The 26,109-nt window shown below is 66.2% G+C and overlaps 1 protein-coding gene and 1 long non-coding RNA gene across 7 annotated transcripts in view; one reads left to right on the plus strand and one right to left on the minus strand.

Moving 5' to 3' along the window:
- PXDN (peroxidasin) overlaps positions 1–22,125 on the minus strand; it is a 58,262-nt gene extending 36,137 nt beyond the window's left edge. Inside the window, exon 1 of one of the 2 annotated variants that reach the window (XM_079791504.1) lies at positions 21,459–22,125. In XM_079791504.1, the coding sequence (XP_079647630.1) occupies positions 21,459–22,009 (551 nt within the window). In that variant the 5' untranslated portion in view covers positions 22,010–22,125. The remainder of the gene's footprint in view (positions 1–21,458) is intronic. The other variant, XM_079791503.1, reaches the window with a different exon arrangement.
- Positions 22,126–22,199: 74 nt separating this feature from the next.
- LOC307111524 lies at positions 22,200–26,086 on the plus strand. 5 transcript variants are annotated; one of them, XR_013814591.1, is made up of 4 exons: positions 22,228–22,690; positions 23,506–23,584; positions 23,711–25,041; positions 25,362–25,708. It is a non-coding gene; the product is annotated as an uncharacterized lncRNA (long non-coding RNA). The 5 variants fall into 5 exon arrangements; XR_013814587.1 differs by having other exon boundaries at positions 22,200–23,584; XR_013814588.1 differs by adding an exon at positions 25,876–26,086 and having other exon boundaries at positions 22,228–25,041; positions 25,362–25,489.
- Positions 26,087–26,109: the final 23 nt, after the last annotated feature.

A 26,109-nucleotide genomic window follows, 5' to 3' on the forward strand; every position in this document is an offset into this window, starting at 1 on the left:
ACAGCGCCAATGGGATAGCGAGCTCCCGTGGACGGAGCGTAACTGAGAGCGCACGGCCGAAACCTTCCTCTGCCGCGCGGGCGGAGCCCGGGAGCCCTGCGCCCCTTTCCGCCTGAGCTGGGGAGGCCATCACCCCAAAGGCAGGCCCCTAACCCGCAAAGCGCCGACGACGGTGGTGACACTCGGTGCAGAGGACCCAGCGGTGCGAGGCCCCGGGAACCACGGAGCTCTCGGCCAACACGCGTGGTGCCCGTCAGGAGGAGCGCCGTGGGCGGGAGGACCCAGCGCCGGGCCTCGCAGGCGGACGGGCGACCACGTCTGGACGCAGCAGCAGCAGCAGCGGCTCCGAGAGGCCCCGGCCGCACAGCAAGTCCCTCAGGACGCCCAGAAACCGCCATTTTAGGGCAAGGCCACGGTGAAGGCCACGGCCCACTCCACCTTCTCTGGCCGGGTAGTTACCACGGAAACGCGGGGCAGGGGCGGTGCTTGGGGGACAGGCTGGGGTGCATCAGGGGGCTGGTGTTGGGGGGAGGTTTGGAGGGGGGACAGGAACCAGTGAGGAGGAACCTACTGGGGCAAGACCAGGAACCTGCCTGCTGTCGCCCCTCAGCACGCGGCCGACCGGAAAGGGGCGGCCTGGGCCGCAGACCCGGTGGAGCGGCCGGCGCGCTGGCTCCGTGCTGGCTCCGCGCTGGCTCCGCGCTGGCGGGATTAGTTCCCTGGACGCGACCCTCCAGCACAGCTGCTGACCTGCAGGGAGGGCGGGGGCGGGAGCCCGCAGCCCGCTGGGCGCCCACAGCCTGCAGCCTCCCCGGGCCCTGAGCCAGATTCCCAGGCCAGTCTCCAAACCAGAATCTGGCCCGGCCGGCGTGGCTCAGGGGTTGTGCGTCGACCTACGAACCAGGAGGTCACGGCTCGATTCTGGGTCAGGGCACAGGCCCAGGTTGCAGGCTCCATTCCCAGGGGGCCTGCCCGAGGCAGCCGATCAATGATTCTCGCATCATTGATGTTTCCCTCTCTCTCCCTTCCTCTCTGAAATCAATAAAAAATATATATTAAAAACAACAAGAACCAAACCCAGAACCTGGCCGGTGCGTATTTTAGTTAAAAAGCCGGGCGGGGGCTACATGGCAGGGGGCTCTCTCGGGGCGACTGTGTTCACGCTTCCGTCATTGCAACATCCTGATAGAGCAAAAGCCGCCCGAAAAAAACCAAAAAAACAAAAAAATAAAAAGGCTGGGAAGAGGCGTGGCGTTTGGACGAAGCGTCCAAGTTCAGGTTCCGACTCCACGTCAAACCACAATTCACTGCAGGCCGGACGGTGGCCGTGAGGGAGGAGACGACGCAGGGATCCGAGTTCCTGCCCCCTCGCCCGGGCGCTGGCCTCTGTCCTCCTTTCACAACCACACGGCTGGGCGAAGGTTCATCTATCACACACAGCCGCAGCGGGATGGGGGCGACCCGGCCACGGTGGCCACGTTCACCCGGCTGAGCCTTCCACGGGGCGGCTTTCACGGAGGCCATCGGCTCTGGCCTCTTCCTGGAGGGGCGCGCGTTCAACACATCTCCCCGCGCTAAAGGCTCAGAACGGTTTGTCTGCAGACACGACACTGCACAGCGCGCCCCGTTCCCACGACAGGTGGGGGAGCAGCAACCGGGACGAGCCGCTGTCCTGGGACCGGAGCCCTGCGGCTCCTCCGGGCCGGGTCTGTGTCGGGGCTCGGACTCCAGGGCTGTGTTGGGGTTCAGACTCCAGGGCTGTGTCGGGGCTCGGACGCCAGGCCAACAGCGGGTCTCAGGTGTCATCTCCGTTCTCAGTCCTTTTCCTCACACTTTGCCTTTGTAGTCTGGGGGCCCCGTGAGGACTGGGGAACTCGGTGGCTCTGTGAGGACTGGGGGGCCCTGTATAGATTGAGGACTGGGGGCCCCCCGTGAGGACTGGGGGGCTCTGTGAGGACTGGGGGGCTCTGTGAGGACTGGGGGGCTCTGTGAGGACTGGGGGGCCCTGTATAGATTGAGGACTGGGGGGCTCTGTGAGGACTGGGGGGCCCTGTATAGATTGAGGACTGGGGGCCCCCCGTGAGGACTGGGGGGCTCTGTGAGGACTGGGGGGCCCTGTATAGATTGAGGACTGGGGGCCCCCCGTGAGGACTGGGGGGCTCTGTGAGGACTGGGGGGCTCTGTGAGGACTGGGGGGGCCCGTGAGGACTGGGGGTCTCTGTGAGGACTAGGGGGCCCCCCGGGAGGACTGGGGGGCTCTGTGAGGACTGGGGGGCCCCATGAGGACTGGGGGGCCCCGTGAGGACTGGGGGGCCCCGTGAGGACTGGGGGGCCCCGTGAGGACTGGGGGGGCCCCCTGTGGCTGCTCCCTGCCCCCCACCGGAAGCAGCAGGACTTGCAGGGGAATCACAGAGGCAGCGAACTCCGCCCGCCGGTCTCGGCGCGCCCTCCTGCCCTCGTCTTTGGGGACCCTGGTCTGCGCCAGGATGGCTGACGCTTAGGCATGTATCACCGCACGTGGGGCAGCCACATGCCTGCTTCATCCAAGTTTCTCAAATTAAAAGAACATGAAGTGCAGGTCAGCAAAGCAGCAGGAAGCAGGGTCCACTGAGGAGCACGGGTCCCGTCAGAGGCCTGGCCGACGGGCACAGGGGACGATGACGGCCCCTCCACGTCACCTCGGATGCGGCCAGCAGCCCCACCCCGCAGCCGCCGGGGCCTGGGGGACACGGGCAGGTCCAGCTGTGATCACGCACGAGGCCGTCTTCCCAGGATCCGCCTCAGCCACGAGCTACGCTCGCCCTTTCCAGGCGGAGCCGCCAGCGTCGGGGCAGGAGGTGGCCCGGGCCCACCGGGTGCAGAGGGGTGGGTGCCGCTCCGGGAAGGGCGCAGAGTGAGGCCTTGGGTGTCACAGCCGAGGAGCTGCCACGAGAGCTCCTTCCCCGGCTAACGACCCGTAACGACGCGGCCCCTCGCTGACACCTACCCATGCACTGCTTCTCCCGGCGACATCGCGGGAACCAGGGGGGCACGAGGAGCCTCAGGGACCGAGCTCCCACCTGTGCCCTCTCTCCGGAAGTGGTACCCAGACAGGCCTGGATGGACAAGGATGGATGGACAGGGCCAGATGGTCAGGGTCGGACGGACAGGGCTGGACAGACAGGGTCGGACGGACAGGGCTGGACAGACAGGGTCGGACGGACAGGGCTGGACAGACAGGGCCGGATGGACAGGGCCTGGGTGGACAGGGATGGATGGACAGGGCTGGATGGACAGGGCCCGGTGGACAGGGATGGATAGAAAGGGCCTGGATGGACAGGGCCAGATGGTCAGGGATGGACAGACAGAGCCGGATGGACAGGGCCCGGTGGACAGGGCCTGGGTGGACAGGGCCTGGATGGACAGGGCCCGGTGGACAGGGATGGATGGACAGGGCCAGATGGTCAGGCCCCGATGGTCAGGGCAAAACCAGGAGTGAACCCCGTGTCTGTGTGAACCCAGGGCCCAAACGGGGTCCCCCTGGGTCATGCAGGGACGCCCCGGCCCACGCAGCGGCTGATCTTCCTGCCCGTGTACCGTCACCCAGAATCCCACACGGGCCGTGGGAGGAGGCGCGGCCTGGCACCTGCGGTGAACTGCCCCGTTCTGGCGCCGTCTCCCCTCAGGACCCCAGGGGCCCCGCTGCTGCTCCAAGCAGAGTGGGGTCCGTCTGCTACTCCTTCCAGCTCCCCCCGCCGCGCCCAGACAGCGGCCAGCCTGTCCCCAAGGCTGGCAGGGGGGTCTCCGTGGCTGCCACCAGACTCGGTCACAGCCAAGCCTCTGCCGACGGCGGCTCAGCAGGGTTAGTGGGTGAGTGCGGCTCAGACAGCTACGCCCTCAGGAAACAGTCCTCATCTCCAACCGTTTGAAAATGTCTGGCCCGGCCAGTGTGGCTCAGGGCTGAGCGCCGACTTGTGAACCAGGAGGTCACAGTTTGATTCCTGGTCAGGGCACAGGCCCGGGTTGTGGACTCGTGCAGGAGGCAGCCGATCAGGGATTCTCTCTCATCACTGAGGTGTCTCTCTCTCTCTCCCTCTCCTTTCCTCTCTGACACCAATAAAAATATATTAAAAAAAGAAAATGTCTGATGCAGACGGAGCTCGAGGGCCAGATAAACTGGGAGCCGGCACGGGTGGCCCGGCCCAGCGTCTGCATGAGGGAGCGGAGGGAGGCTCCGGGTGCTGGCGGGCACCGAGCTTCCCGCTTTCCTGGGGGGTCACCCGTTCCCCGACGGTAAGTTTCAGAGGCTCCGCGTTCCAGGCCACGGGAGCCGTCCCGTGACGCGCGCCCCCCCCCCCCCCCCCGCCCCGGCCTCCGCCTGAACATCGGCCGCTACTCCAGGCACATGGACCCTCTGGGGAAACCCACGCGCCTTCCACGGCGGCTCAAACGCCACGTCAGCACGTTCCTGCTTCCGGGCAAAAGGGGCCCCGGGATCGAACCAGACTTTTCCCAACGAGTGTCCTCCGTCCAGAGGCCCCTGTGCAGGGCGATCCGAGGACACAGGGACGGAGGCCCCTCTGGTCTCGGGGACACACAGGCAGGAGGAGAGGCCACGGCACCGACACGCACGAAACCGTCTTCCCACCACGTGTGTCGGTGCAGCTCAGCGGCCTCGTCCAATGAGAAACAGCAGGTGCCCGGGCGGGTCAGAGCCTGTGGCCACGGCGCAGCCACAGGAACCAGGAGTGAGCTGCCCACGGCGCTGCCCACGGCACTTCCCACGGAGATGCCCACTGTGCTGCCCACAGAGCTGCCCACGGAGCTGCCCATGACACTTCCCACGGCGCTGCCCACGGAGCTGCCCACGGCGCTAACCACAGAGCTGCCCACGGCGCTGCTCATGGCGCAGGCCCCAGGATGGACGTGCGGCCCCACAGGCCAGGCCTCGTCGATTCCCTGACGGTCCCCGGTCCCCAGTCCCCAGTCCCCAGTCCAGCGCCAGCGTCTGGAGGCCATAGGCCACATGTGAACAGCCAGGCAGGAGGTGGGGCAGGCCTGGTGCTGGGCCGAAGCTGCGGACACACAGCTGGGCCCTGGCCTCCCACCTGAGCAGCCCGGCGGGCTCCTGCCCATCAAAGGGCCTCCGTCCTCCGCACCGGCCGCGGCTCCCCACGACCCTGGTCACGTCCGCATGGTCCCCTCGGCCAGAGCGGTCCGAGGAGGCTCAGGGCAGTGACAGGCGGATCTGGTATTTAAAAAATATATACTTTTATTGCTTTCAGAGAGGAAGGGAGAGGGAGAGAGAGAGAAACATCCATGATGAGAGAGAATTATGATCGGCTGCCACCTGCAGGCCCCCCACTGGGGATCGAGCCTGCAACCCGGGCCTGTGCCCTCCTGGTTCCCAGGTCGAAGCTCAGCCACTGAGCCACGCCGGCCGGGCCACCTGACTAACGGCCTTTCCCTGCAAACCCGAGCAGGAGCGTCCTCCTGCGTCACCCACGGAGGAGACGGGGCGGGGGGCAGAGCTGACAGGGGCCCGGCGGGCTGACACCAGCTGCCCCGCGGGCCGTCAGCCGGATTCCAGCCCGGTGACCACATCAGCAAGGCCGAGGGCCGAGGGCCGAGGGCGCTGCACACACACAAAGCCTCACGCCACCCCCGGGGGCGCAGCGAACGCCCGCTGGAGACGAACTCCGACCGGGGCCCTGGATTGGCCCAGCGGCCGCTGGATCAGCCCAGTGGGTGAACGCGGACTTGGTGGCTGCACTGTTGACAAGGGAAATCCCCAAAAGGCAGTCTCCTGTGGGGGGAGGGGCGGGGACTCCCAGGAAACCGGGCCCACGGGTCAGGCCGACCCAGTGACCAGCAGTGACAGAGGCATGTGCCCGAGGGTGGGCGGGCGCCTCAGGGAGGGACCCAGCGTCCATCAGACCCTCCCTACAAAGAGCAGAACGGAGGCCCCGGCAGCCACCGATCCGGGGGCGCAGGGCAGCACCCACAAAGCTGACCCCCCTGCATCTCAGGCCAGAACCCGCATACAGGATGGCACCCAGATCAGGAAGTGAGGAATCCTAGGACCTGTGACCTGTGATCTTTTTAAATAAATAAAATGGGGAGAGAGCAGCAGATTTTAAAACCCTATGGACCCTGACTCACATAAAACCACACGCACACGCACACGCGTGCGCACAGGACTGGGGAAGGTGACACTTTGGCAGGATGTCAGATGAGATGAACACGTTACAACTTCAGATGCAACCCTGCGGCTATTTTTGGAAATCAGTGTGGAAATCAGCGTCTAGGCCGCGCTCGCTCCCTGCACCTTCCTGGTTACAGGTCCCTGGACAGAGGCGGGGATGGGGGAGCTGACCGTGAGGGGCCGGCCAGCCACACGTGGACTGGCTGCCCGTGGTCCAACCCACCAGACCCAACGGCTGTGCCTGGAGGGTCCAGGCCACGGGACGGTCACCAGATCGCCGCCGGCAGGGCCCTGGCGAAGAGAACCAGGGGCGGGAGAGGGAGGGAGACCAATACGATCGACGGACTTCCTTTAAGGACCGGCTCACAGGCCTGTGGACTGGAGACGCAGGGAGAGCTGCTGAGTCCGAAGGTTCTAAGGCCCAGTCCTCCCTGCACACGGGGGTTCTGAAGGCCCAGTCCTCCCTGCACATGGAGGTTCTGAAGGCCCAGTCCTCCCTGCACATGGAGGTTCTGAAGGCCCAGTCCTCCCTGCACACGGGGGTTCTGAAGGCCCAGTCCTCCCTGCACACGGGGGTTCTGAAGGCCCAGTCCTCCCTGCACACGGGGGTTCTGAAGGCCCAGTCCTCCCTGCACATGGAGGCCGGGCTTGTTCTGAGCCCTTCGCCCAAATGGACGAGACCCACCTGTGGACGCTCACCTGCTGGACTCAAAGGACTGATTTCAACATGGAGCCCGCCCCCCCCCCCCCCGCCCCGCCCCACAACCACCTTCTCAGAAACCTCTACAACAGCATCTGACCAAGCATCTGGGGACTGGGGCCCAGCGACGTCGCAGACACCCAGGCATGCGGGGGTGTCGACTAGTTGGTGTAACCAAGGTTGTAATTTGCACGGAACGGGTTAACCGAGGGGCCGAGCATGCCCTGGCGTCCAGCGACATGGAGGGAGGGATAAATCACGTTCCCCCACTGGGCAGGCGTCCAGGCCCCGGCCCCGGCCCGGCCGGCACATTCCTGCACACAAGCCCAGCCCAGGGCTGCGTCCAGGCTGATGCTGTTTATTGTCTCTCCAAAGGCCCCAAATCCTCGTGTTTGATTCCGGAGGAAATGGGTCATCAAACAGAATCAACAAATACTGACACCAAGTAGATGCCCAAGGGACGGAGGGATCCGGCCCAGGAGTCCGACACGTGGGCCAGTTCCAGGAGGAGGGGGAGGCAAGCCAAGCTGCCGGCGAGTGGGGAGCGTCCGGAGCTCGGGGAGCGCCCGTCGGTCGGACACTGTCACGCACAGAGGGGTGTGGCCGGCGGTCAGCTCGTCAAGTAAGAGCCATTCCCACCCGTGAGAGACTCCGTGCGTTTATTTGAGCCGCACCATCGACCATCGCCGGGAAGAGGGGTCTCCGCGAGTTAGGATAGAACTCCAGACACCGGCAGCTCGGTACCTCGTTTTATAAACTACCATCGAAGGAGGAGCCGTGGGTGGGGTCCCTGAAATCCATGGGAGATGGACGAGGGAGGCGGGAGGACGCAGAGGGGAACCTCTGGGATTGGATGAGAAGTAAAATGATAGACACGTCCTTCTGTTACTCAGGTGGGAGCAGGAGAGTCCACCGCCAACAATGAACAGGATGACAGAGACAATAAGAGGGCGGTGGTCTCCGCCCACGCGCACTGACCGTGCCCGGAGCGTCTGGAAAAAGGGGCGTCCCCTGTGTCCCCCGACCTTCCAAAGGCGATTTCTCTGAGACGCAGGAGACACAGACAGGCCTGGAGGGGAGACTGACCTTGTCGGGGAAGACGGCGGCCTCGTGCGGGACGACCCTCCCTCCATAAACGCGTTTAGCTAAGAAGTTCTCATCTCAGGCCGTCCTTGGCAGCTGCTTAGGTCTCTGAGTTTGCGAGGCCGCACGCAGGCTCCCTGCGCGGTCCGGTCCGGTGAGCGTGTGGCCCCTGAGCATCCACACACTCCGGGCGCTCCCAGGCCGCGTGCGGAGGGGACCTGGGAGAGGCCGCTGAGGGAGAGACCGCGGAGGAGCCGCGGGGAGTCACCGTGGGCCTCGCCACGGCCGCCCTCTGGGAGGGGCCCGACCGGGACCTCCTCGCTGCGTTCCTTTTATTGTGGCCGATCTCACCAGAGGATCCTTCCCGTTGATGGTTTTAGAGGGAATGGAAGGGAGGGGGACAGACAGAGAGAACCGCCCGCACGGCCGACCGGGGCTGGGGAGGAGCCTGCAACGGAGGTCCGTGCCCCGGACCAGAATGGAACCCAGGACCCTCAGTCCACAGGTGGCGCTCTACCCACTGAGCCACACCGGCCAGCTGGCCTCTCCGTGGTAACGCAGGTGGTTCCTTCTCTAGCCTCGCCTGCCTGGCTCCCCCGGCTCCGCGCTGGGTGCTGGACCACTGACCAGTGGCCTCGCCTGCCCGGCTCCCCCGGCTCCGCGCTGGGTGCTGGACCGCTGACCGGTGGCCTCGCAGTCCCTCTCCGAGGAGACAACGGGAACCTAAGACAGGGCGCCTCCAGGTGCCGCGAGGGAGGACCTGGGGGAGACTCCCGCCCGCGTCCTCTCTCGGGAGCCGGTGGGAAGGGCTGGTGGACTCAGGGTCCCGGAGCCTCGAGGAGAAGGCTCTTCTCAGACGCGGGAGGAGATGGGCCTTCGGCGTCAGGGCTCCGGTTGCTGGGGGAGCATCGCCTCTAACCCCAGCGAGGCCCCCGGCCCCAGTCCTGGCCCGTGAGGAGGGCAGGGACAGGCCACTGCTACCACCGGCCCCACCGCCCCCCACCGGCCCCCCACCTCACCCCACCGGCCCCCACTGTCCCCCACCTCACCCCACCGGCCCCCACCTCACCCCACCGGCCCCCACCTCACCCCACCGCCCCCCACCGGCCCCCACCTCACCCCACCGGCCCCCACCTCACCCCACCGGCCCCCACCTCACCCCACCGCCCCCCACCTCACCCCACCGGCCCCCACCTCACCCCAACGGCCCCACCTCACCCCACCGGCCCCCACCTCACCCCACCGGCCCCCACCTCACCCCACCGGCCCCACCTCACCCCACCGGCCCCCACCTCACCCCACCGGCCCCCACCTCACCCCACCGGCCCCCACCTCACCCCACCGCCCCCCACCGGCCCCACCTCACCCCACCGGCCCCCACCTCACCCCACCCCACCTCACCCCACCTCACCCCACCCCCACCCCCGCCAGCGAGACTCCCGGCCGCAAGGTCTGCTGTCCAACAGCACAGGCTCCCGCTCCACACGGTCCCAGGGAGGGACAGAGATGACAGACAGGTGGGCAGAAGGATGGATGGATGAGAGGGTGGAGGGATGGGTGGAGTGGCTATAGATGGATGAATGAATAGATGCATGAATGATGGGATGAAAGAAAGGATGTGTGAATGGATGGGTGGTTATGGATCAAAGGGTAGATGAGTGGATGGATGGGTGGGCGGATGGGCAGGTGGGTGGGTGAGTGGGTGGGGGTGAGTGGGTGGGGGGTGACGGAACCCCAGGGTGGATGGGCAGGTGGATGGGATAACACAGGCTCTGACCAAACAGGGAAAACAAACACAAGAAGACAAAGGCTCAGGATTAATATTTGGTTTCCTGTTGCCATGCCAACACAAACATCCCCCAGGTCTGAATAAGGAACAATGATGACTAACTGCACCGCTGCGGCTGCTATTTTTAAAAGTTAAAGTGCTGCTGGGCGGGCGGCAGGCTCTCAGGAACACGGCCTCGCAGGAAGGCCGGCCAATCACGGCCTTTCCTCCAGGAAGTGAGAGGAGAAGCCGCAGCCAGTTCCTGGTTCCCGGGAGCCGGGAAACACACCCGCCCGGCCCCTCACCCGCCCGCCCGGCCCCTCACTCCGGGCCCCTCACACGCCCAGCCCCTCACCCGCCTGCGTGAGGCCGGGCCAGTGCTGCTCCCGCAGAAGGAGGAAATGCTAATCTGAGAGCTCCCAGCGATGGCCCCCCCGACCCCCCCCCACAACCCTCCCCCCTCGTGATTCACGGAGACCGGATCCCACCGGGGGACCAGCAGCCTGTGGGTTGGGGCGCCTGAGAGAAGGGAGGCGGCCGGTCCCGGCTGCAGAGGGGGCCTCAGAGGCAAGTCAGGCGCTTCCCACACGGGTGATGGGGGAGGGGGCCTGGTCTGTGGGACCCGCGTCTGAGAGGCACTGAGGACGCTGCTGTTTCCTGTTTATGTCAAGTATTTGCTCCCATCACCATCAGCGCTGTCAGACGGCCGCGCCCTGTGAGCTCATGGCCAACCCTGCACCCCGAGACCCGCAGCCCACCGCACCCCACACCCCACGGCCAACAGCCCACTGCACCTCACCCCCCCATGGCAGTCCACAACCCATAGCACCCTGCACCCCACACCACATGGCAGTCCAGCCCTCACGGCCCTCCACCCCCCACGGCATCCCACAGCCCACCGCCCACCACAGCCCACCGCCCTCTGCTCACATCCCCGCCCTGGAACCCGCTGCCCAGAGGAGGTCAGAACAAAACAATAGCGTCCATTGTCCCAGCGGCTCCCTGGCCAGGCCCGGGAGGACTCACAGACACACCCACAGATGGGACCCACGGCTGGGGGTGGGTGACCTGCACAGGGCGCGGCAGGGAAGCCCCGAGCCAGGAGCCAGGAGCCCAGACCCCATGGGGCCCCACGGCTCTGCGAACGGACAGACCTGTCAGACGGTCACAGGGCTTGAGGGCAGGAGACAGAAATGGGCCCTCAGGCCACCCCAACCACACGGCGCAGCCGGGGTCTTGTCCGCAGCAGCAGGAAAGCGGAAGCTAAGAAACGAGCCGTCCTAGGAATTTGGTGAAATAAACACGGTTCCGAACAAACGTGTCCCGTGTGGCCGTCACGTGAAGGACCAGGCCTCCAACTGCAAGGGCCAGGCCACGCGTCGCCGGCTTCACACCTGCACCCGGGCCAGGCCCAGAGCCAGTCACACCCAGAGGCTGAGACAGAGATGGACTGACGCCAGATGGAAGACAGACAGGAGACAGATCGGTGATGGTGATGGACAGACAGAGGACAGACGGCTGGTAGGTGACAGTGATGGACAGACAGAGGACAGGCGGCTGATAGGTGACAGTGATGGACAGACAGAGCACAGACGGCTGGTAGGTGACAGTGATGGACAGACAGAGGACAGACGGCTGATAGGTGACAGTGATGGACAGACAGAGCACAGATGGCTGATAGGTGACAGTGATGGACAGACAGAGGACAGACGGCTGGTAGGTGATGGTGATGGACAGACAGAGGACAGACGGCTGATAGGTGACAGTGATGGACAGACAGAGCACAGATGGCTGATAGGTGACAGTGATGGACAGACAGAGGACAGACGGCTGGTAGGTGATGGTGATGGACAGACAGAGGACAGACGGCTGATAGGTGACAGTGATGGACAGACAGAGGACAGACGGCTGGTAGGTGACGGTGATGGACAGACAGAGGACAGACGGCTGATAGGTGACAGTGACGGACAGACAGAGGACAGACGGCTGATAGGTGACAGTGATGGACAGACAGAGGACAGACGGCTGGTAGGTGATGGACAGACAGAGGACAGACGGCTGAAAGGTGACGGTGATGGACAGACAGGACAGACGCTGGTAGGTGACAGTGATGGACAGACAGAGGACAGACGGCTGAAAGGTGACGGTGATGGACAGAGGACAGACGGCTGGTAGGTGACGGCGATGGACAGACAGAGGACAGATGGCTGGTAGGTGACGGCGATGGACAGACAGAGCACAGACGGCTGGTAGGTGACGGTGATGGACAGACAGAGGACAGACGGCTGAAAGGTGACGGTGATGGACAGAGGACAGACGGCTGATAGGTGACAGTGATGGACAGACAGAGGATAGACGGCTGGTAGGTGATGGTGATGGACAGACAGAGGACAGACGGCTGGTAGGTGACGGTGATGGACAGACAGAGGACAGACGGCTGGTAGGTGACGGTGATGGACAGAGGACAGACGGCTGATAGGTGACAGTGATGGACAGACAGAGGACAGACGGCTGAAAGGTGACGGTGATGGACAGAGGACAGACGCTGGTAGGTGATGGTGATGGACACACAGGTAGGAGACGGACGGGTGACAGCAGAGGACAGGAGGGAGGACAGACAGGAATGCAGGTGCGGGCACCGCAGTGGACACGCGATCCCGGATGAGCACTGGGTGTGAGAGAGACAGACAGGCAGACGCTGAGACACTCTCACGCCTGTGCCCGTGAGCGTCCACACAGCACGCGTGTGCGCATCTGACCACAGGGTCAGTTTCGTTAACGATGAGAATGCACCTTCTTTGGTGTGTTTATCCCTGTTCTGCATGTTCCTGCCGTGAGCATGTTCAGCGTGCAGATGTGAAAGCCCGCTGTGAGGTAAGCGGCAGGACGGACGGGTCCTTGCTGCGCTCAGCTCCCGGGCAATCGGCCCGACATGCAGGCCGCATCCCGCGTGGGAGCCTCGGGAACACAGCTGCTTCCTGCTTCCCGGGCGGCTCCCCGCCCAGGACGAAGGCCCCGCCTCACGGCCTCACCCGCCTTGTCTGTGACTCCCAGACCCCGCCTGCCCGCGCCCCAGAGAAACGCCTCAGCAGCGGGCTCAGGAGGCGCGGCCAGGACGGGGTCAGGGTCCCGAGGCTGCCCCGGCGCCACCGGTGACCGGTCCACCCGTGGGGCACGCACGCGCTGTTATCCACAAAGAACAGCGTTCCTGTTGGGAGGGAGCCCGGCTTTCACCTGACACCACCCGGCGGTCTGTGCTGAGCACACAGTAGGCGCTGAACCGAGCGGCCACGGGGCCGGGACAGAGGGGCAGTGACGGGGCCGGGAGGGCAGCGGGGCCTTGAGCAGAGGAAGCTCGAGGCCCTGGTCCACCCGGCCGGCCGACGCCACGAGCTGCCCTACCCCCTCCCGAAGCTGCTCGGCGCCGGCGCCCAGCCCTCTGAGCAGAGGGGGGTGAGCCCCTCCCCCAGCAGCTGGAGCACCGAGCCTTCTCCGCCCGCCCCCCCACACACACACCTCTCGCCCCCCGACAGCCTGGAGGGCAGGGACTGAGGGCCACAGAGCCTGGGCCCCAGCCACGGGAGCCACGGGAAACAGTCTCAGCAAATGTGTTCTCCCAGAGCCACGTGTGATGCTGTGGCTTCTCCCGCTGCCCAGCTCTGCCGCTGTGGGGGGAGGCAGCCCCGTGCCACGGACGGACCGACGGACGGACGGACGGAGGGCTCGCCTCTCCCCAGGACCAGCCAACCAGGCACCATCCGGTCGCCGCAGGTCAGCGTAGGACCCCAGGGCCAGCGGCCGCCCAGGGCGCGGGCCGCACCCCGCGTGGGTCTGGCGGGAACTCGTGGGGCTGATTGAACAGCAGCTGCAGTTAAATTTCCCGCCGGCGCCCACAGGCGCGAGGAGGATGGGAAAAGCGTTCCTCGTGGCCGCGGGCTCCCTCTGTTCAAACTGCTCCTTGCTCTTCCCCACACTTGGCTGTGGGAGAATTAACGAAGGTTTAAACCTTTCCTCTGTCCCAGCTGCTGCGGCTCAGCTGGCTGGAGTGCTGTCCGGTCCCAGGCAGGGCACACGTCCAGGTTGCGGGTTCGATGCCCGGTGGGGGCACATAGCGGAGGCGATCGATCGATGTTTCTGTCTCTCCTCCCCTCTCCCTTTCTCTCTAAAGTCAATAAAAACACCCTCGGGTGAGGATTGAAAACCGCCCCGGAAGTGAGTGGGAATGCTGGCTTTTGGACGAGAGCGCTCCTCTCCTGCCCGAAACGCCCAGGAAGCTGGCCGCCCGCGCGAACCCCGTTTCCAAGGCCCTGTCCCCCGGCTCACGGCGCAGGATCCCCGAGACTGAAACGAGCGAGGGGAGCACAGCTTCGGGGCGCAGCCGGGAGGGAGGGCTGTGCGTCTGGGGAGCCGGGAGCCGGAGGTCGCTGGACGGAGCGGGGACCCGGGGCTGCGTGTTCAGCTGAGCCCTGACCCGTGTGCTGTGTGCGCCACCAGGGGCCGAGGCCTCTGCAAAGAGGAGGGAAAGGACCGAGGGGGCCCTGCTGACTCCACGCCGGCATTTGCCGAGATCAACGAAGCGGATTCACCGGCAGGCGCAGGCGGAAGGAGCCGAGACACACCTGCCCAACCTCAGGGTCACCGCGGGGCTCTGCGAGGCCCAGGACCCGCCTGATGGCAGTCCAACAGCCGGGCCGGGCCAGCTCCCAGCCGCCGCCGCCGCCGGCTCCCGGACCAGCCCACTCGCTGGAGAAACTGACATTCGAGTTTAATTTCTTCCCACGAAGACGGGGAGCCCAGGAGGCCTCGCTGGGAAACCCCCCCACCCCACCCGCCCCGGACACGTGGGGAGCAGCTGGGCCCGCACTCAGCTGCCAGGCAGGACTTCCCGGATCTGCCAAATCCAGACAAAGACATTCCAGCGGAGAACAAAGAGGAAACGGGGGGGGGGGGGGGGGGGGGCAGGCTGTGGCCGGGGGAGGGGCTCATTATCTCGACTGCGGCAAAGACAGGTCACAACCCACACAGCACGGCAAGCACGGGACCGTCCCGTGTCACCGTGATCGATGAGGCTTTTGTTTTTCCTAAAAGAAAACGCGTGCAAAGGTCAGAACTGGGACCGCCAGCCGCGTGGCCGGTCCTGCAGAGGGGACCCACCGCTCCCCGAGGGGGCGCCAACCAGGGGACCTTCGGGGACGGCCCGGCTCTGCGCGCCCTGAGGGCCGGGCAGGGCGGGCGAGGCAGCCGGGCGGGCATGAGCCCACCTTCACCGGTGGGCAGTCAGGTCGGCACGCCCACCACGGAGTCTCCATGAGGCCGACGCGGGGACCAGGCGCCTCCTGGGGGCACACGGAGGCCACGGGCCACCCTTCACCCCAGATCGCTGGGTGAGTTCTGGGGGACCAGTGCCCCCCATTTCTCTACCCTGCAGGGAGCTGAGAAACCAAGGAGCGAGGCAACAGGGTCCAGAAACTGATCAAATTACGACAACTGACCCTCACCCGAGCCAGGAGCACCGACCGAGACCCGACTCGGAACCAGTCTCCCTCCTCGGCCACTTTGCCACCCGCCCGGCCCCCACCCGGGACCGTCTGCCTGGCACCCCAGGACTTGCTCTGCTTTTTGTAGCATCTGAAGAGAAACCAGGACTCAGAGAGGGAAAAACTTGTATTTTTCAAAATTAACCCCAAGAAAGAATTCATGCTGTGGCTACACAATAATCAATAATCAATAATCCCGCCTGGGAGAACACGCGTTGGCTGGGACGCCGGCACCAAGAACCACTCCGGGATGTTCCTTTCTACACCAGAGAAGCGTCTGCCACCAGGATACGCCCCGCGAGGGTGTCGGGGTACAGCGCCCCGAGCCCCGTTCCCAGCACAGCCAGGACCCCGGGCCGACCAGGCTCCGCAGGCTCCAGGGAGACTCGGATGTCCTCACCCCCACGGCGCCCGATTCAGTCAGGTTTAGCTGCTTTTTAAAAATGTGTATTTTTTAAAATTGATTTCAGAGAGGAAGGGAGAGGGAGAGAGAGAGAAACATCAATGATGAGAGAGAATCACGGATCGGCTGCCCCCTGCACGCCCCACACTGGGGATTGAGCTGGCAACCCGGGCCTGTGCCCGGACCGGGAATCGAACGGTGACCTCCTGGATCCTAGGTCAACGCTCCACCACTGAGCCACGCCAGCCGGGCAAGTTTAGCTGCTTTTAAGTTACATTTACCAAAAAGGTCAACTCAATGTAAAGACATCTCGCCTTCGCGTGCCCCAAAGTGGCAGGATCATGTGCTCAGTAACTTGTACCACGGTCCGGACCCGTGTGCGGGGCCCTGAAGACCCGAGAAGCCTGGGCCCCGCACATGTCGGCGCAGTGAGGGGAGACGGTGTCGGGGACCCTGCTGGCCCCACACGGGCCTCCCAGGCGTCTGTTTCAGGTTTTTCCTGTGGGCGGTGACCTCCCCGGTCGTAACCGAAAAACCTCCCCTTCGCCTGGGGGGCAGCCCAGAGCCGCAGGGCCACCCTCAGCCGGCTGCCGAGGGCGGAGGACGTGGGTCTGGACCCTGGAACCCCCAGTCATGTTGACACTTTGATGTGGAACCTCGTCCCGTCGGCCCGGCACCCACTTCTAAAAGGCCCTGCTTCCCCCGGCCACAGCCCTGGGCCCGGGGAGGAGGGACAGACAGGGGAGCCCACGGCGGCCCGTCCTCACTGTGCAGGGAAACCAAGTCACAGGGCTGCGCAGGGAAGGCCCGGCCGGTGTGACCTCTGAACCAGGAGGTCACGGTTCGATTCCCGGTCAGGGCACATGCACGGGTTGCGGGCTCGATCCCCAGTGGGGGGCGTGCAGGAGGCAGCCGATCGTTGATTCTCTCTCATCGATGTTTCTCTCTCTCTCTCTCCCTCTCCCTTCCTCTCTGAAGTCAATAATCTGTTAATTAAACAAAACTGCGTCTGGGTGGCCCCGGGCGGGGGGAGGGCGGGAGGAGGCCAGCAGGACCCACACTCCCAGCGACGGGCCTGCTTCCCTCCGGCCACAGCTCCCTCCTGGGCTCAGGACAGAGCGGGGAGGGAGTCCCCCATGAAGCGCAGCTACACTCACACCCACACCCACACCGGGCGTTTCTAACTTTCCAGACACACGTTTCCAAACGGTGCCGGGGTCTCACCACGCAGACACCTCCCGATGGCGACTCGGGAACCGCAGTCCGTCTGAGCCCAGCACGCGGGCACCTGGGTCCCCGAAGGCTGACTGCCAGCCCCGCCCTGGCCCGGGCGACGGGTACGTACGGCAGCCCCCGACCCACCGGGGACAAGACCCCAGAGACGCCTGAAACCACCCACAGCCCCGACCCCGTACGTTTCCCCAAACCCACTCTGTGGTTTCGTTTGGAAATCAGGTGCCGCAGAGACGAGCAATCACTAATGAAAACCAGAACGAGGACAACACGCGGTGACCGCAGGGGCGTGCGGGGCCTCCTGTGAGAACCTCCGCACGGCGTCCCCTCCACGGACAGGTCCCCTCCACGGACAGGTCCCCTCCACGGACAGGTCCCCTCCACGGACAGGACGGCCGGGCTGCTGGTCGGTCTGCGCTGCCGGCCGCACTCGGCTTCGGGCCATTAGGAGTAAGTGAAACGGTGCCGGTGCCCGAACACCAGCGCTGCCCTGGCAACCGCTGGTCTGAGAGGCGAGCGGCTGCCCGGTGACTAACAGGCGGGCGAGGCGGGGGTGAGTCAGGTTCGGGGGTGAGTCAGGTTCGGGGGTGAGTCAGGTTTGGGGGCGGCGAGGGGGAAGGATGGAGTGAGATCTCAACAGGCGACCAAACGGCCTGCAATTCAAAACTTACACACGGCTGGTTTCTGGAATTTTCCACTCAACATTTTCAGAGGCTGACGGTGGGGAACCGAGACCGTGGGTCACTGAGGCTTCGGGTCGATGGCGGAGAAGGAGTCCGGCACCAACACCCACGTGTTTTACTCGTCCTCACGTGCTTTTCAGATGCGAGCGGGGATGACGCGTTTTAACAGGATTTAAAGCAGGAATCTGTCTTCAGCCACAGGCTCCGGCTCACAGACGGCGTCCCTCACGCCGTGTCCGCAGAGCCGGGACGGCAGGCGGCCTTCCCACCACTGACCTGTGGCCAGGCTGCCCTCCCAGCTCCCAGCTCCCTCCACGGCGCCCCCACCTGGGCCGCGTTTCTCCCCCACCCACCTGTGCAAAGTTAGGTTCTCCCGAGCTGGGCGAGGGGCGGGGACGCCAGGGGAGGCGGGTGAAGGAGGGAAGGCTGGTCTCCAGGGAACAAGGCGGGGCCGGGCCCTCCTCCCAGCGTGGGCATGGGCCTCGTGACAGCGTCCACACCGAGGGGCGGGGGTCCTGAGCCCGCGGTGCCCGCCTCCGGCAGCCCACAGCCCTGCGCCCCCGGCCCAGGTGTTCCGTGAGATCGGAGCCAGAACCGGCACAGCCCGAACACTCAGGGGCCGATCAGAAAACCAGGGCGTGGGAACCCTGTCTGCAGGCACCGGAGGCCTGGGGGGTCGGGGGGGGGGCGGTGCCGCTCTGAGGGGTCCACCCCAGGCCCCTCCGCACGGGGTTCCTGACCCCGGAGGCACCGGTGCTCAGGGCTCTGACTGCCTGGAGGTGGGTGGGCGTCGTTTCTGAAAGGCGGGTTCCCACCACCGGGCAGGGGAGGCCCAGGGTGCAGGGGAGGCCCAGGGTGCAGGGGAGGCCCAGGGCGGGGAAGGGGCTGAGGAGGTGTGTGTGTGTGGGGGGGGCAGGGCCCCAGCAGGAGGGGAAGGCGGGAGGGGCCGGTAAAACGTCTTTGACATTATTAGCTCTTTATTATTAGGGTGACAGACAGCTGCCTTGGTGAACAGTTTAATTTAAAGCAGGAACTTCCCAGCTGAGTGACAGGCGGGTTGAAGGTGCCTCTGTGGGGGGAGGAGTTGCAAAGCCTAAGCCTGAGGCTGGTGGGTCCCAGGTTGGGGGGCGGCCAGGGATGGGGGGTTCCGGGATGGGGGACGGGTCCCGGGATGGGGGGCGGGTCCCGGGATGGGGGGGGCGGGTCCCGGGATGGGGGGCGGGTCCCGGGATGGAGGGCAGGGGGCAGGTTCCGGGATGGGGGGCAGTTCCGGGATGGGGGATGGGTCCCGGGATGGGGGGCGGTTCCGGGATGGGGGGCGGTTCGGGATGGGGGGCGGTTCGGGATGGGGGGCAGTTCCGGGATGGGGGGCGGGTTCCGGGATGGGGGGGGCGGTTCGGGATGGGGGGCGGGTTCCGGGATGGGGGGCGGTTCCGGGATGGGGGGCGGGTTCCGGGATGGGGGGGGCGGTTCCGGGATGGGGGGGGGCGGTTCCGGGATGGGGGGCGGTTCGGGATGGGGGGCGGTTCGGGATGGGGGGCGGTTCGGGATGGGGGGCGGGTTCCGGGATGGGGGGCGGGTTCCGGGATGGGGGGGGCGGTTCGGGATGGGGGGGGGCGGTTCCGGGATGGGGGGGGGCGGTTCCGGGATGGGGGGCAGGTTCCGGGATGGGGGGCGGTTCCGGGATGGGGGGCGGGTTCCGGGATGGGGGGCGGGTTCCGGGATGGGGGGGCGGTTCGGGATGGGGGGCGGTTCCGGGATGGGGTCGGGTTCCGGGATGGGGGGGGCGGGTTCCGGGATGGGGGGGGCGGGTTCCGGGATGGGGGGCGGTTCCGGGATGGGGGGGCGGTTCCGGGATGGGGGGCGGTTCCGGGATGGGGGGCCGGTCCCGGATGGCGGCCCAGCTTCCGGAGCAGCCCTTAAGTCCCTGTGGCCGGAACTCACCCAAACCCGAGCCGCAGGGGGTCTCAGGCCGGGCAGTTCGGAGGGAACCTCGGGTCCAAACAACCCGCTATGGGCCCGGCCTGAGGGGAGAGCCTGGCACCTTCCAGATTCTGATCCACCGCAGGACTTTTAAAAATATATACTTTATTCATTTTTACAGAGAGGAAGGGAGAGGGATAGAGAGTTAGAAACATCGATGAGACCATGTCCGGTCTCCCCAGGCCGCGCCCCGCTCACACCTGCTCCCAGGGGCGCACCCGCCACGGGCTCCTCCCCAAACCGCCGTCACCGCCGCCTCCCACCTGGGCCCCGGGCCTGCCCCGGTCCTGCCCCGGTCCGGCCCCGGTCCTGCCCAGGGGCTTGAACCTGTCCCGCCAGGACTCGGCTTGCGGTCCCGGGGTTCCCGTCCAGGTGTGCAGCGGGCAGCATGGGGTCCCCCCGCCCCCGTAACTGGTGTGCGCGGCTGTGACCTGCAGGGCCCTCCCCCACCCGCTGGCCCCCCGGGGCCTGGGTCAGCCGCACTCTGCCAGGCCGAGAGGACAACGGCCCCAAGTCCCAGAAACGCAGGGAGACGCCTGGCCCACGCGCGATCGCGGTGGGAGTTTGCCGGTGGGCGCCTTCCTTCCCGGAACCCCGCGGCGCCTGCGCCCGCCCCTCTCGGCCCGACCCCGCTCCTTCCCCAGCCAGCGCCGGGCGGCGGACCCCGCTGGGCGGCGATGCTCTCCAGCCTTTTCTGCCTAAAACGCCACCAGGACGCGGGCGCAGCGCACCAGCCGGACGCGGGACGGGCTCGGGGTCCCCGCCTTCCCGACTCGCGAGGACTAAGTGGTCCGCGCGCACCGCCCACGCGGCCCGGGCCCTCCGCACGCGGCCGGGTTTCTGGGCCGATCGCGCCCGCGGGACCCGAGGCGGCGCCACCGGGGAGGTCGCGCCCGCCCACTTCCCGAGTCGCTCGCTCCAACTCTCCCGGCCTCGGCAGGTTCCGCGGCGGAGCCAAGCCCGCCCGGCCAGGCCGAGTGGAAACTATGCCCGGCATCCAGAGCGGCAGCCGGGACCGGGCTGTGGCGGCGCCTGAAGGCACGCGGGCCTCCGCCCCCAGCCAGCCGCTCCTCCAGCCGCGTCCGCACCCTCGGGGTCCCGGGCGCCCGCGTCCAGGGAGCGGAATGTGGCCTCTGGGGCGCGAGCGGGTCGGGGCCCGCGGAGACACCCGCGCGCGGAACTTTGCGCGGAAGCGGCGCCCGCGCCCCGCGAAGTCTGGCCACTCGCGATCGCGGCGCCCGGCTGGAGACCCGCTCGGACTCGGCTGCCTAGACCCCGAGGACCAGCCCCGCGGCCCCTCCCGGAGTCCTGGCCGCCAGGTGCGCTCGGACCCTGAGGCTCCCCAGGGAGGTTCCCGGAGGAGGAGAGAGGGGATTCGGGGGAGGAGCGGGAGGGGCGGAGGGAAGAGGGGGAGAGGGGAAGGGGGAGGGCGCACAGAAGGGGGACGGAGGAGAGAAGCGAGCGGGAGGGGGACCCGAGCGAGCGGGGCTTCCCCGGCTCCTCGACGACGTCCCCGGCAGCGGGGATTCCGGGCTCCGAACAAAGGCGGCTCCGGAGGCCGCGCTCCGCGCCACCGGCCAGAGCGGACAAAAGCCCGCGGGCCCGCCCGGCCCCCAACACCCGCTCTCCCGCCTGGGTCTCCACGTTCCCGGCCAAGATCGCAGACCGTCTGCGCCCCCGGCCCCCGCGCCCCTAATCCCCGGAGCCCCGCGTCCCCAGCCCCCGGCCCCTGCGCCCCGCGCCCTCGGCTCCTGGCCCCCGGCCCTCGGCCCCCGGCCCCCGGCCCCCGGCCCCCGAGCTCCCGGCCCCTGCGCCCTCGGCTCCTGGCCCCCGGCCCCTGCGCCCCTGCGCCCCCGGCCCCCGCGCCCCGGCCCCCGTACTCACAGGATGGAGGTCTGCGGCGCTACCGCGGGCACGGCCTCCAGCAGCAGATGCATGCAGCGCACGGTGCTGCGGAAGCACAGGCAGCGGCTCGGGCACCCCGCGCCCGGCCTCTGAGCCACGGCGGCCAGCGGCCCCCACACGCCGCACAGCAGGAGCGCCAGCAGGCAGGGGCGCGCGGGGCGCACGGCCATGGCCTCGGCGTGCACGGACGCTCGGACGCACAGACCGACCGCGGAGGCCCCCCGCGCCTCCCAGGACGGCTCCGGACTGCGCCCGCCCGCCCGACTGCGGCCTATGTCCCAGCTGTGCGGGGGGCGGGGGGCGGGGGGCGCCAGCGGTGCACATGCGCGCGGCTTCGCGCGTCCCACCCCCACCTCCCCAGGGCAGGGGCGGGGCGGGGCGGGGCGAGGACCTCCGGCCCCACGTCCGCACGCTGCGTCCCCCTCCCTCCGCGGGGCTCTGGGTGTGCAGCCCACACCAGGGGGCCAGGGGTTCAGTCCCAGATTGGCCCTCGGCAGCTGGAGGCCGCGACCAAGCCGCGGTTCCCACATGTGTGCGAGGGGGTTTGTTGTTTTATGAAACTTACAGAGCGTTTCCACGTTCCAGGCACGCGTCCAAGCTGGCGCTCCCTGCTCCTTCTCTCTCTGTTTCTTTCTCTCTCCTCTCTCCTCTCTCTCTCTCTCTCTCTCTCTCTCTCTCTCTCTCTCTCTCCTCTTCTCTCTCTCTCTCTCTCTCTCTCTCTCTCTCTCTCTCTCTCTCTCTCGTCTCCTCCTCCCCCCTCTCTCTCTGTCTCTGTCTCTGTCTCTCCACACACACACACACACACACACACACACACACAGGGAGCTGGGCAGCCCGCCTGATTGAGACCCGAGGCCTGTTAACCGCCCACCTCTTGTCCCTGCCACCTCGAGGCACCGCTGGGAGCAGAGCTGATGCAGGGCCGGTGCAGGGCGGGCTGGGATGCTCCAGACCCCGGCCCCTCCCCTGTGGTCACAGAGGCAAACCCGGTCACCACAGCCCACAGCGGGGTGGGTGAAGCCACGGGAGGTGCACAGACCGAGGGAAGGAGGGAAGAGGCTGGTTACAAATGCGTCTGCAGTTGCGTTCTGACACTTTACACATATTTCCCGGGTCCACCGGGTCCTCCTCTTGACAGGTCAGCTTTGACCTGTGACCCTGTCCGGACCCCTCCGTTCCAAGGGGGACCCTCAGCGCACTGCACCCCATAGGTGAGCATCTGAGCAGGTAGCTAGCTTCTCTCTTCAGCTCACCTGCCGTCTGCTGACCAGCGGTGACCTTGACTTCAGGTGTCAAGGTGGCACCCAGACAGCACACTCTAACCCAGGGTCGTGTGGGGGCATCTTGTGGGGGGCTGGTGTGCCATCATGACTGGAGCTAAGGAGACCACCCTCCGTCATGTCGTGGGCCTCAGCCCCTCAGAGTAAGGTCTTAAGAGTGAAAATCCCAGCGAAGAGACTCTGCCTCGAGACGGTAGCCCCAGCTCCTGAGTGCGGGTCCCTGGCTACCCTAGGGATTGGGGCCCTGCCAGCACCCACAACTGCATGAGCAAATTCCTTAAAATCTATCTGTCCTCCCCTCCTTCCTTCCTTCCTACATCCTGTCCATCCATTTATCCTCCTATCCATCCATCCATTGTCCATCCACCCACCCACACACCCATCCATCTACCCACCTATCCACCCACCATCCATCCATCCACCCACCATCCAGCCATCCACCCACCATCTATCCATCCATCCACCCACCCACCCATCTATCCATCTACCTACCCACCATCCACCCACCCAATCCATCCACCCACCCACCCACCATCCATACCATAGTGCTTGCTGTTCTCTGGAGACCCCTGACTGGCATGCAGCCATGTGCAGGGCGTTGGATGAGGAGCTGTGGTGGGGATGGGGGCCACGCCTGCATGCTTTGGGCCTGGAAGAATTTGCATTCAGTAATGAGCTCTTACATTGATCTGGATTGCTGGAAGAATCCAGGTCTTTGTTCGTTATTTCCCGCGTCTGCCCTCTAGAGGCCTGTGGGGGCCTCGCACGCCGGGATCCTGACCCTCCCTGAATCCTTTGAGGAAGTTTTCTGTTGCCTAGACCCAGGTGAAATGTCCCCTTCCCTCCACGACCACTTTCCACATGGATTGTCAGCCCCAGGCCTGTTACCTGTCTACAGGGAACATTCCGTTCAGGGGCCCTGATGCCACTTGCCTGTGTTTGGTCGGTTAGATCACCACCCAGAGGAGCAAAGGCTAACGAGTGGAGGGAGCTGCCTGCACCTCGATCCCGGTTCCATCAGAGCCGCCTCCGTGAGTGTTGGCGAGGCCTGGAGACTCGGAGACACCGTGCACCCGAGGCCTGTGCCACCTCAGTGCCGGAGCCTCGGACGCACCCACAGTGCCCCGTCGGTCGCCCCATTTTGCAGATGGAAAACCCATCTGGAGGCTCTGAGTGACCTGCCAAGGACCTGCAGCCAGTCGGGGAGGGGCAGGAGCTCCGTCACCAGGGGCCAGGCACTGACCTGTGCCCCCGTGGGGACTCTGTGGGGCCCCTAGACCTTTACTGGGCAGCTGCACCCCACTGCTGCTGGCCCCTCGCGCGGCCCTGGCCGGAGGGGGCGGGAAGTGGCTGGCCTCGCCTGGCTGACCAGGTTGGGGTCAAGCGCAGAGCTTCCGGCGCCCTCCGGCCCCAGCTCCCTCGTCCGCCAGGCTCTGCTGAGGGGACCAGCCCGGCATCCGTCCGCAGAGCTAGCGCCCGGACACGCGGCCGGAACTTCCTGCTGCCTCTTCAGTGTCCATGCCTCCTGTCCTCCTCCCACTGGACCTTTGAGGATTCACACGGAAAAGGACGTGGGCTTTGGGACATCACAAAACGGGGGAGGCAGCCTCACCAAGTCTGTAACCCCGGGCAACGTCCTCCCTCTCTCTGGGCCTCAGTTTCCCCTCCTGTACCGGAGCTGTGACGATTGACGGGGAAGCGAGAGCCCTGAGCATGGCCATCCCTCAGAAAGGCAGGGGTCCGCGTGGCCCAGGTCTGCACGGCCAGGGGCCCTTCCCAGACCATTAGTCCCCTCGCAGGCCTGGCTGCCTGGGGGGCCACCTTTACCTGCAGGTCCCCTGAGTCCCTTCCGCCGCTCTCCCTGCCCCACGGGGGACAAGGTCTGGCAGCAGTGCCGGGCGGGGGGCCGGGGGTGGGTGACTGCACCCCAGTGTCTGAGCTGCAGGGAGGTACCGCATGCTGTTCTCCGGCCGGCCTAGAGGCCAGAAATCCAAGATCCAGGTGCCGGGTCGGGTCCTTTGGAGGCCGGAGGTCCAGTCGCCCAGGCCTCTCTCGGCTCCTGTGAGGCTGGGCCCCCGTGCCCTCAGCTGTCACGCTGACGTCCGCCTCCTGGTCACGGGCGCTTCCCTGTGTCCGTCCTCACGGGCTTTTCTCTGCTTCCCACGAGCCGGTCCTGATGACCAAGCCCTAACTTGACGAATCCCACCTGCAAGGGCCCTGTCTGCAGAGAAGACGGCGTTCCGCGGGGGAACACTGGTTCTGGGGTCACGGCCGACAGGCAGGTGGGGCAGCCTGTGCTTGTGGCCTGGAGTCCTTCCAGAGCCTCCTCCACCTCTGGCCCGCTGAGAGGCCACGTGTGGAAAGCGCCTACAGGGAGCCATTTCCCCAAAAATCTGAAAGGGCCTGGCCCTGGGGGGGGGGGGGGGGGGGAGGTCTCAGTGGTTGAGCGTCGACCTATGACCCAGGAGGTTAGGGTTCCATTCCCGTCAGGGCACGTGCCCAGGTTGTGGGCTCGATCCCCAGTGGGGGGCGTGCAGGAGGCAGCCGATCCATGCTTCTCTCTCATCATGGATGTTCCCATCTCTCTCTCCCTCTCCCGCAGACTCACCAAGGCCTCTGAAGGCAGGGACGCTGAGGAACCCAGGCCCCGGCCTGTGGCTGCCCAGTGGGAGCCGGTGGGGCCTGGAACCCCCACGTGGAGGCCAGTCTCCTGGACGGGCTGCAAGGAAGGTTAGGGGAGGTCTCAGCTCAGGGTGTTTTTCCTCCGAAGCTGTGCTGCTCAGACCACAGCCGCTCCAACCCAGAACTCACACACGCGCCCCGTGCGTGGCCTGACCCTCGGCTCGCAGAGTTCTTGCAGGCCCATCGAGCCAACCTGCCGGCTGGTTCTGAAACAGCCGGGCCTGGGACAGCTTGCTAGAGGAGTGAGCGTGGGTGCAGCAGGGTGTAGTGAGGGGGGTGCATGAGGAGGGGGCTGGAGGCCACCACTGTGGCAGGACCAGAGGGCGGGGTACACAGACGGGGGTGTGTCCTCCAGGTGAGCAGACGGGGGTGTGTCCTCCAGGTGAGCAGACGGGGGTGTGTCCTCCAAGTGAGCAGACAGGGGTGTCCTCCAGGTACACAGACGGGGGTGTGTCCTCCAGGTGCAGAGACGGGGGTGTGTCCTCCAGGTGCAGAGACAGGGGTGTGTCCTCCAGGTGCAGACACGGGGGTGTGTCCTCCAGGTGCAGAGACGGGGGTGTGTCCTCCAGGTGAGCCTGACGGGGGTGTGTCCTCCAGGTGAGCAGACGGGGGTGTGTCCTCCAGGTGAGCAGACGGGGGTGTGTCCTCCAGGTGCAGAGATGGGGGTG

The sequence above is a fragment of the Cnephaeus nilssonii genome (assembly GCF_951640355.1).
Source record: "Cnephaeus nilssonii genome assembly, chromosome: 15".
In the NCBI taxonomy this organism is placed as follows: domain Eukaryota; kingdom Metazoa; phylum Chordata; class Mammalia; order Chiroptera; family Vespertilionidae; genus Cnephaeus; species Cnephaeus nilssonii.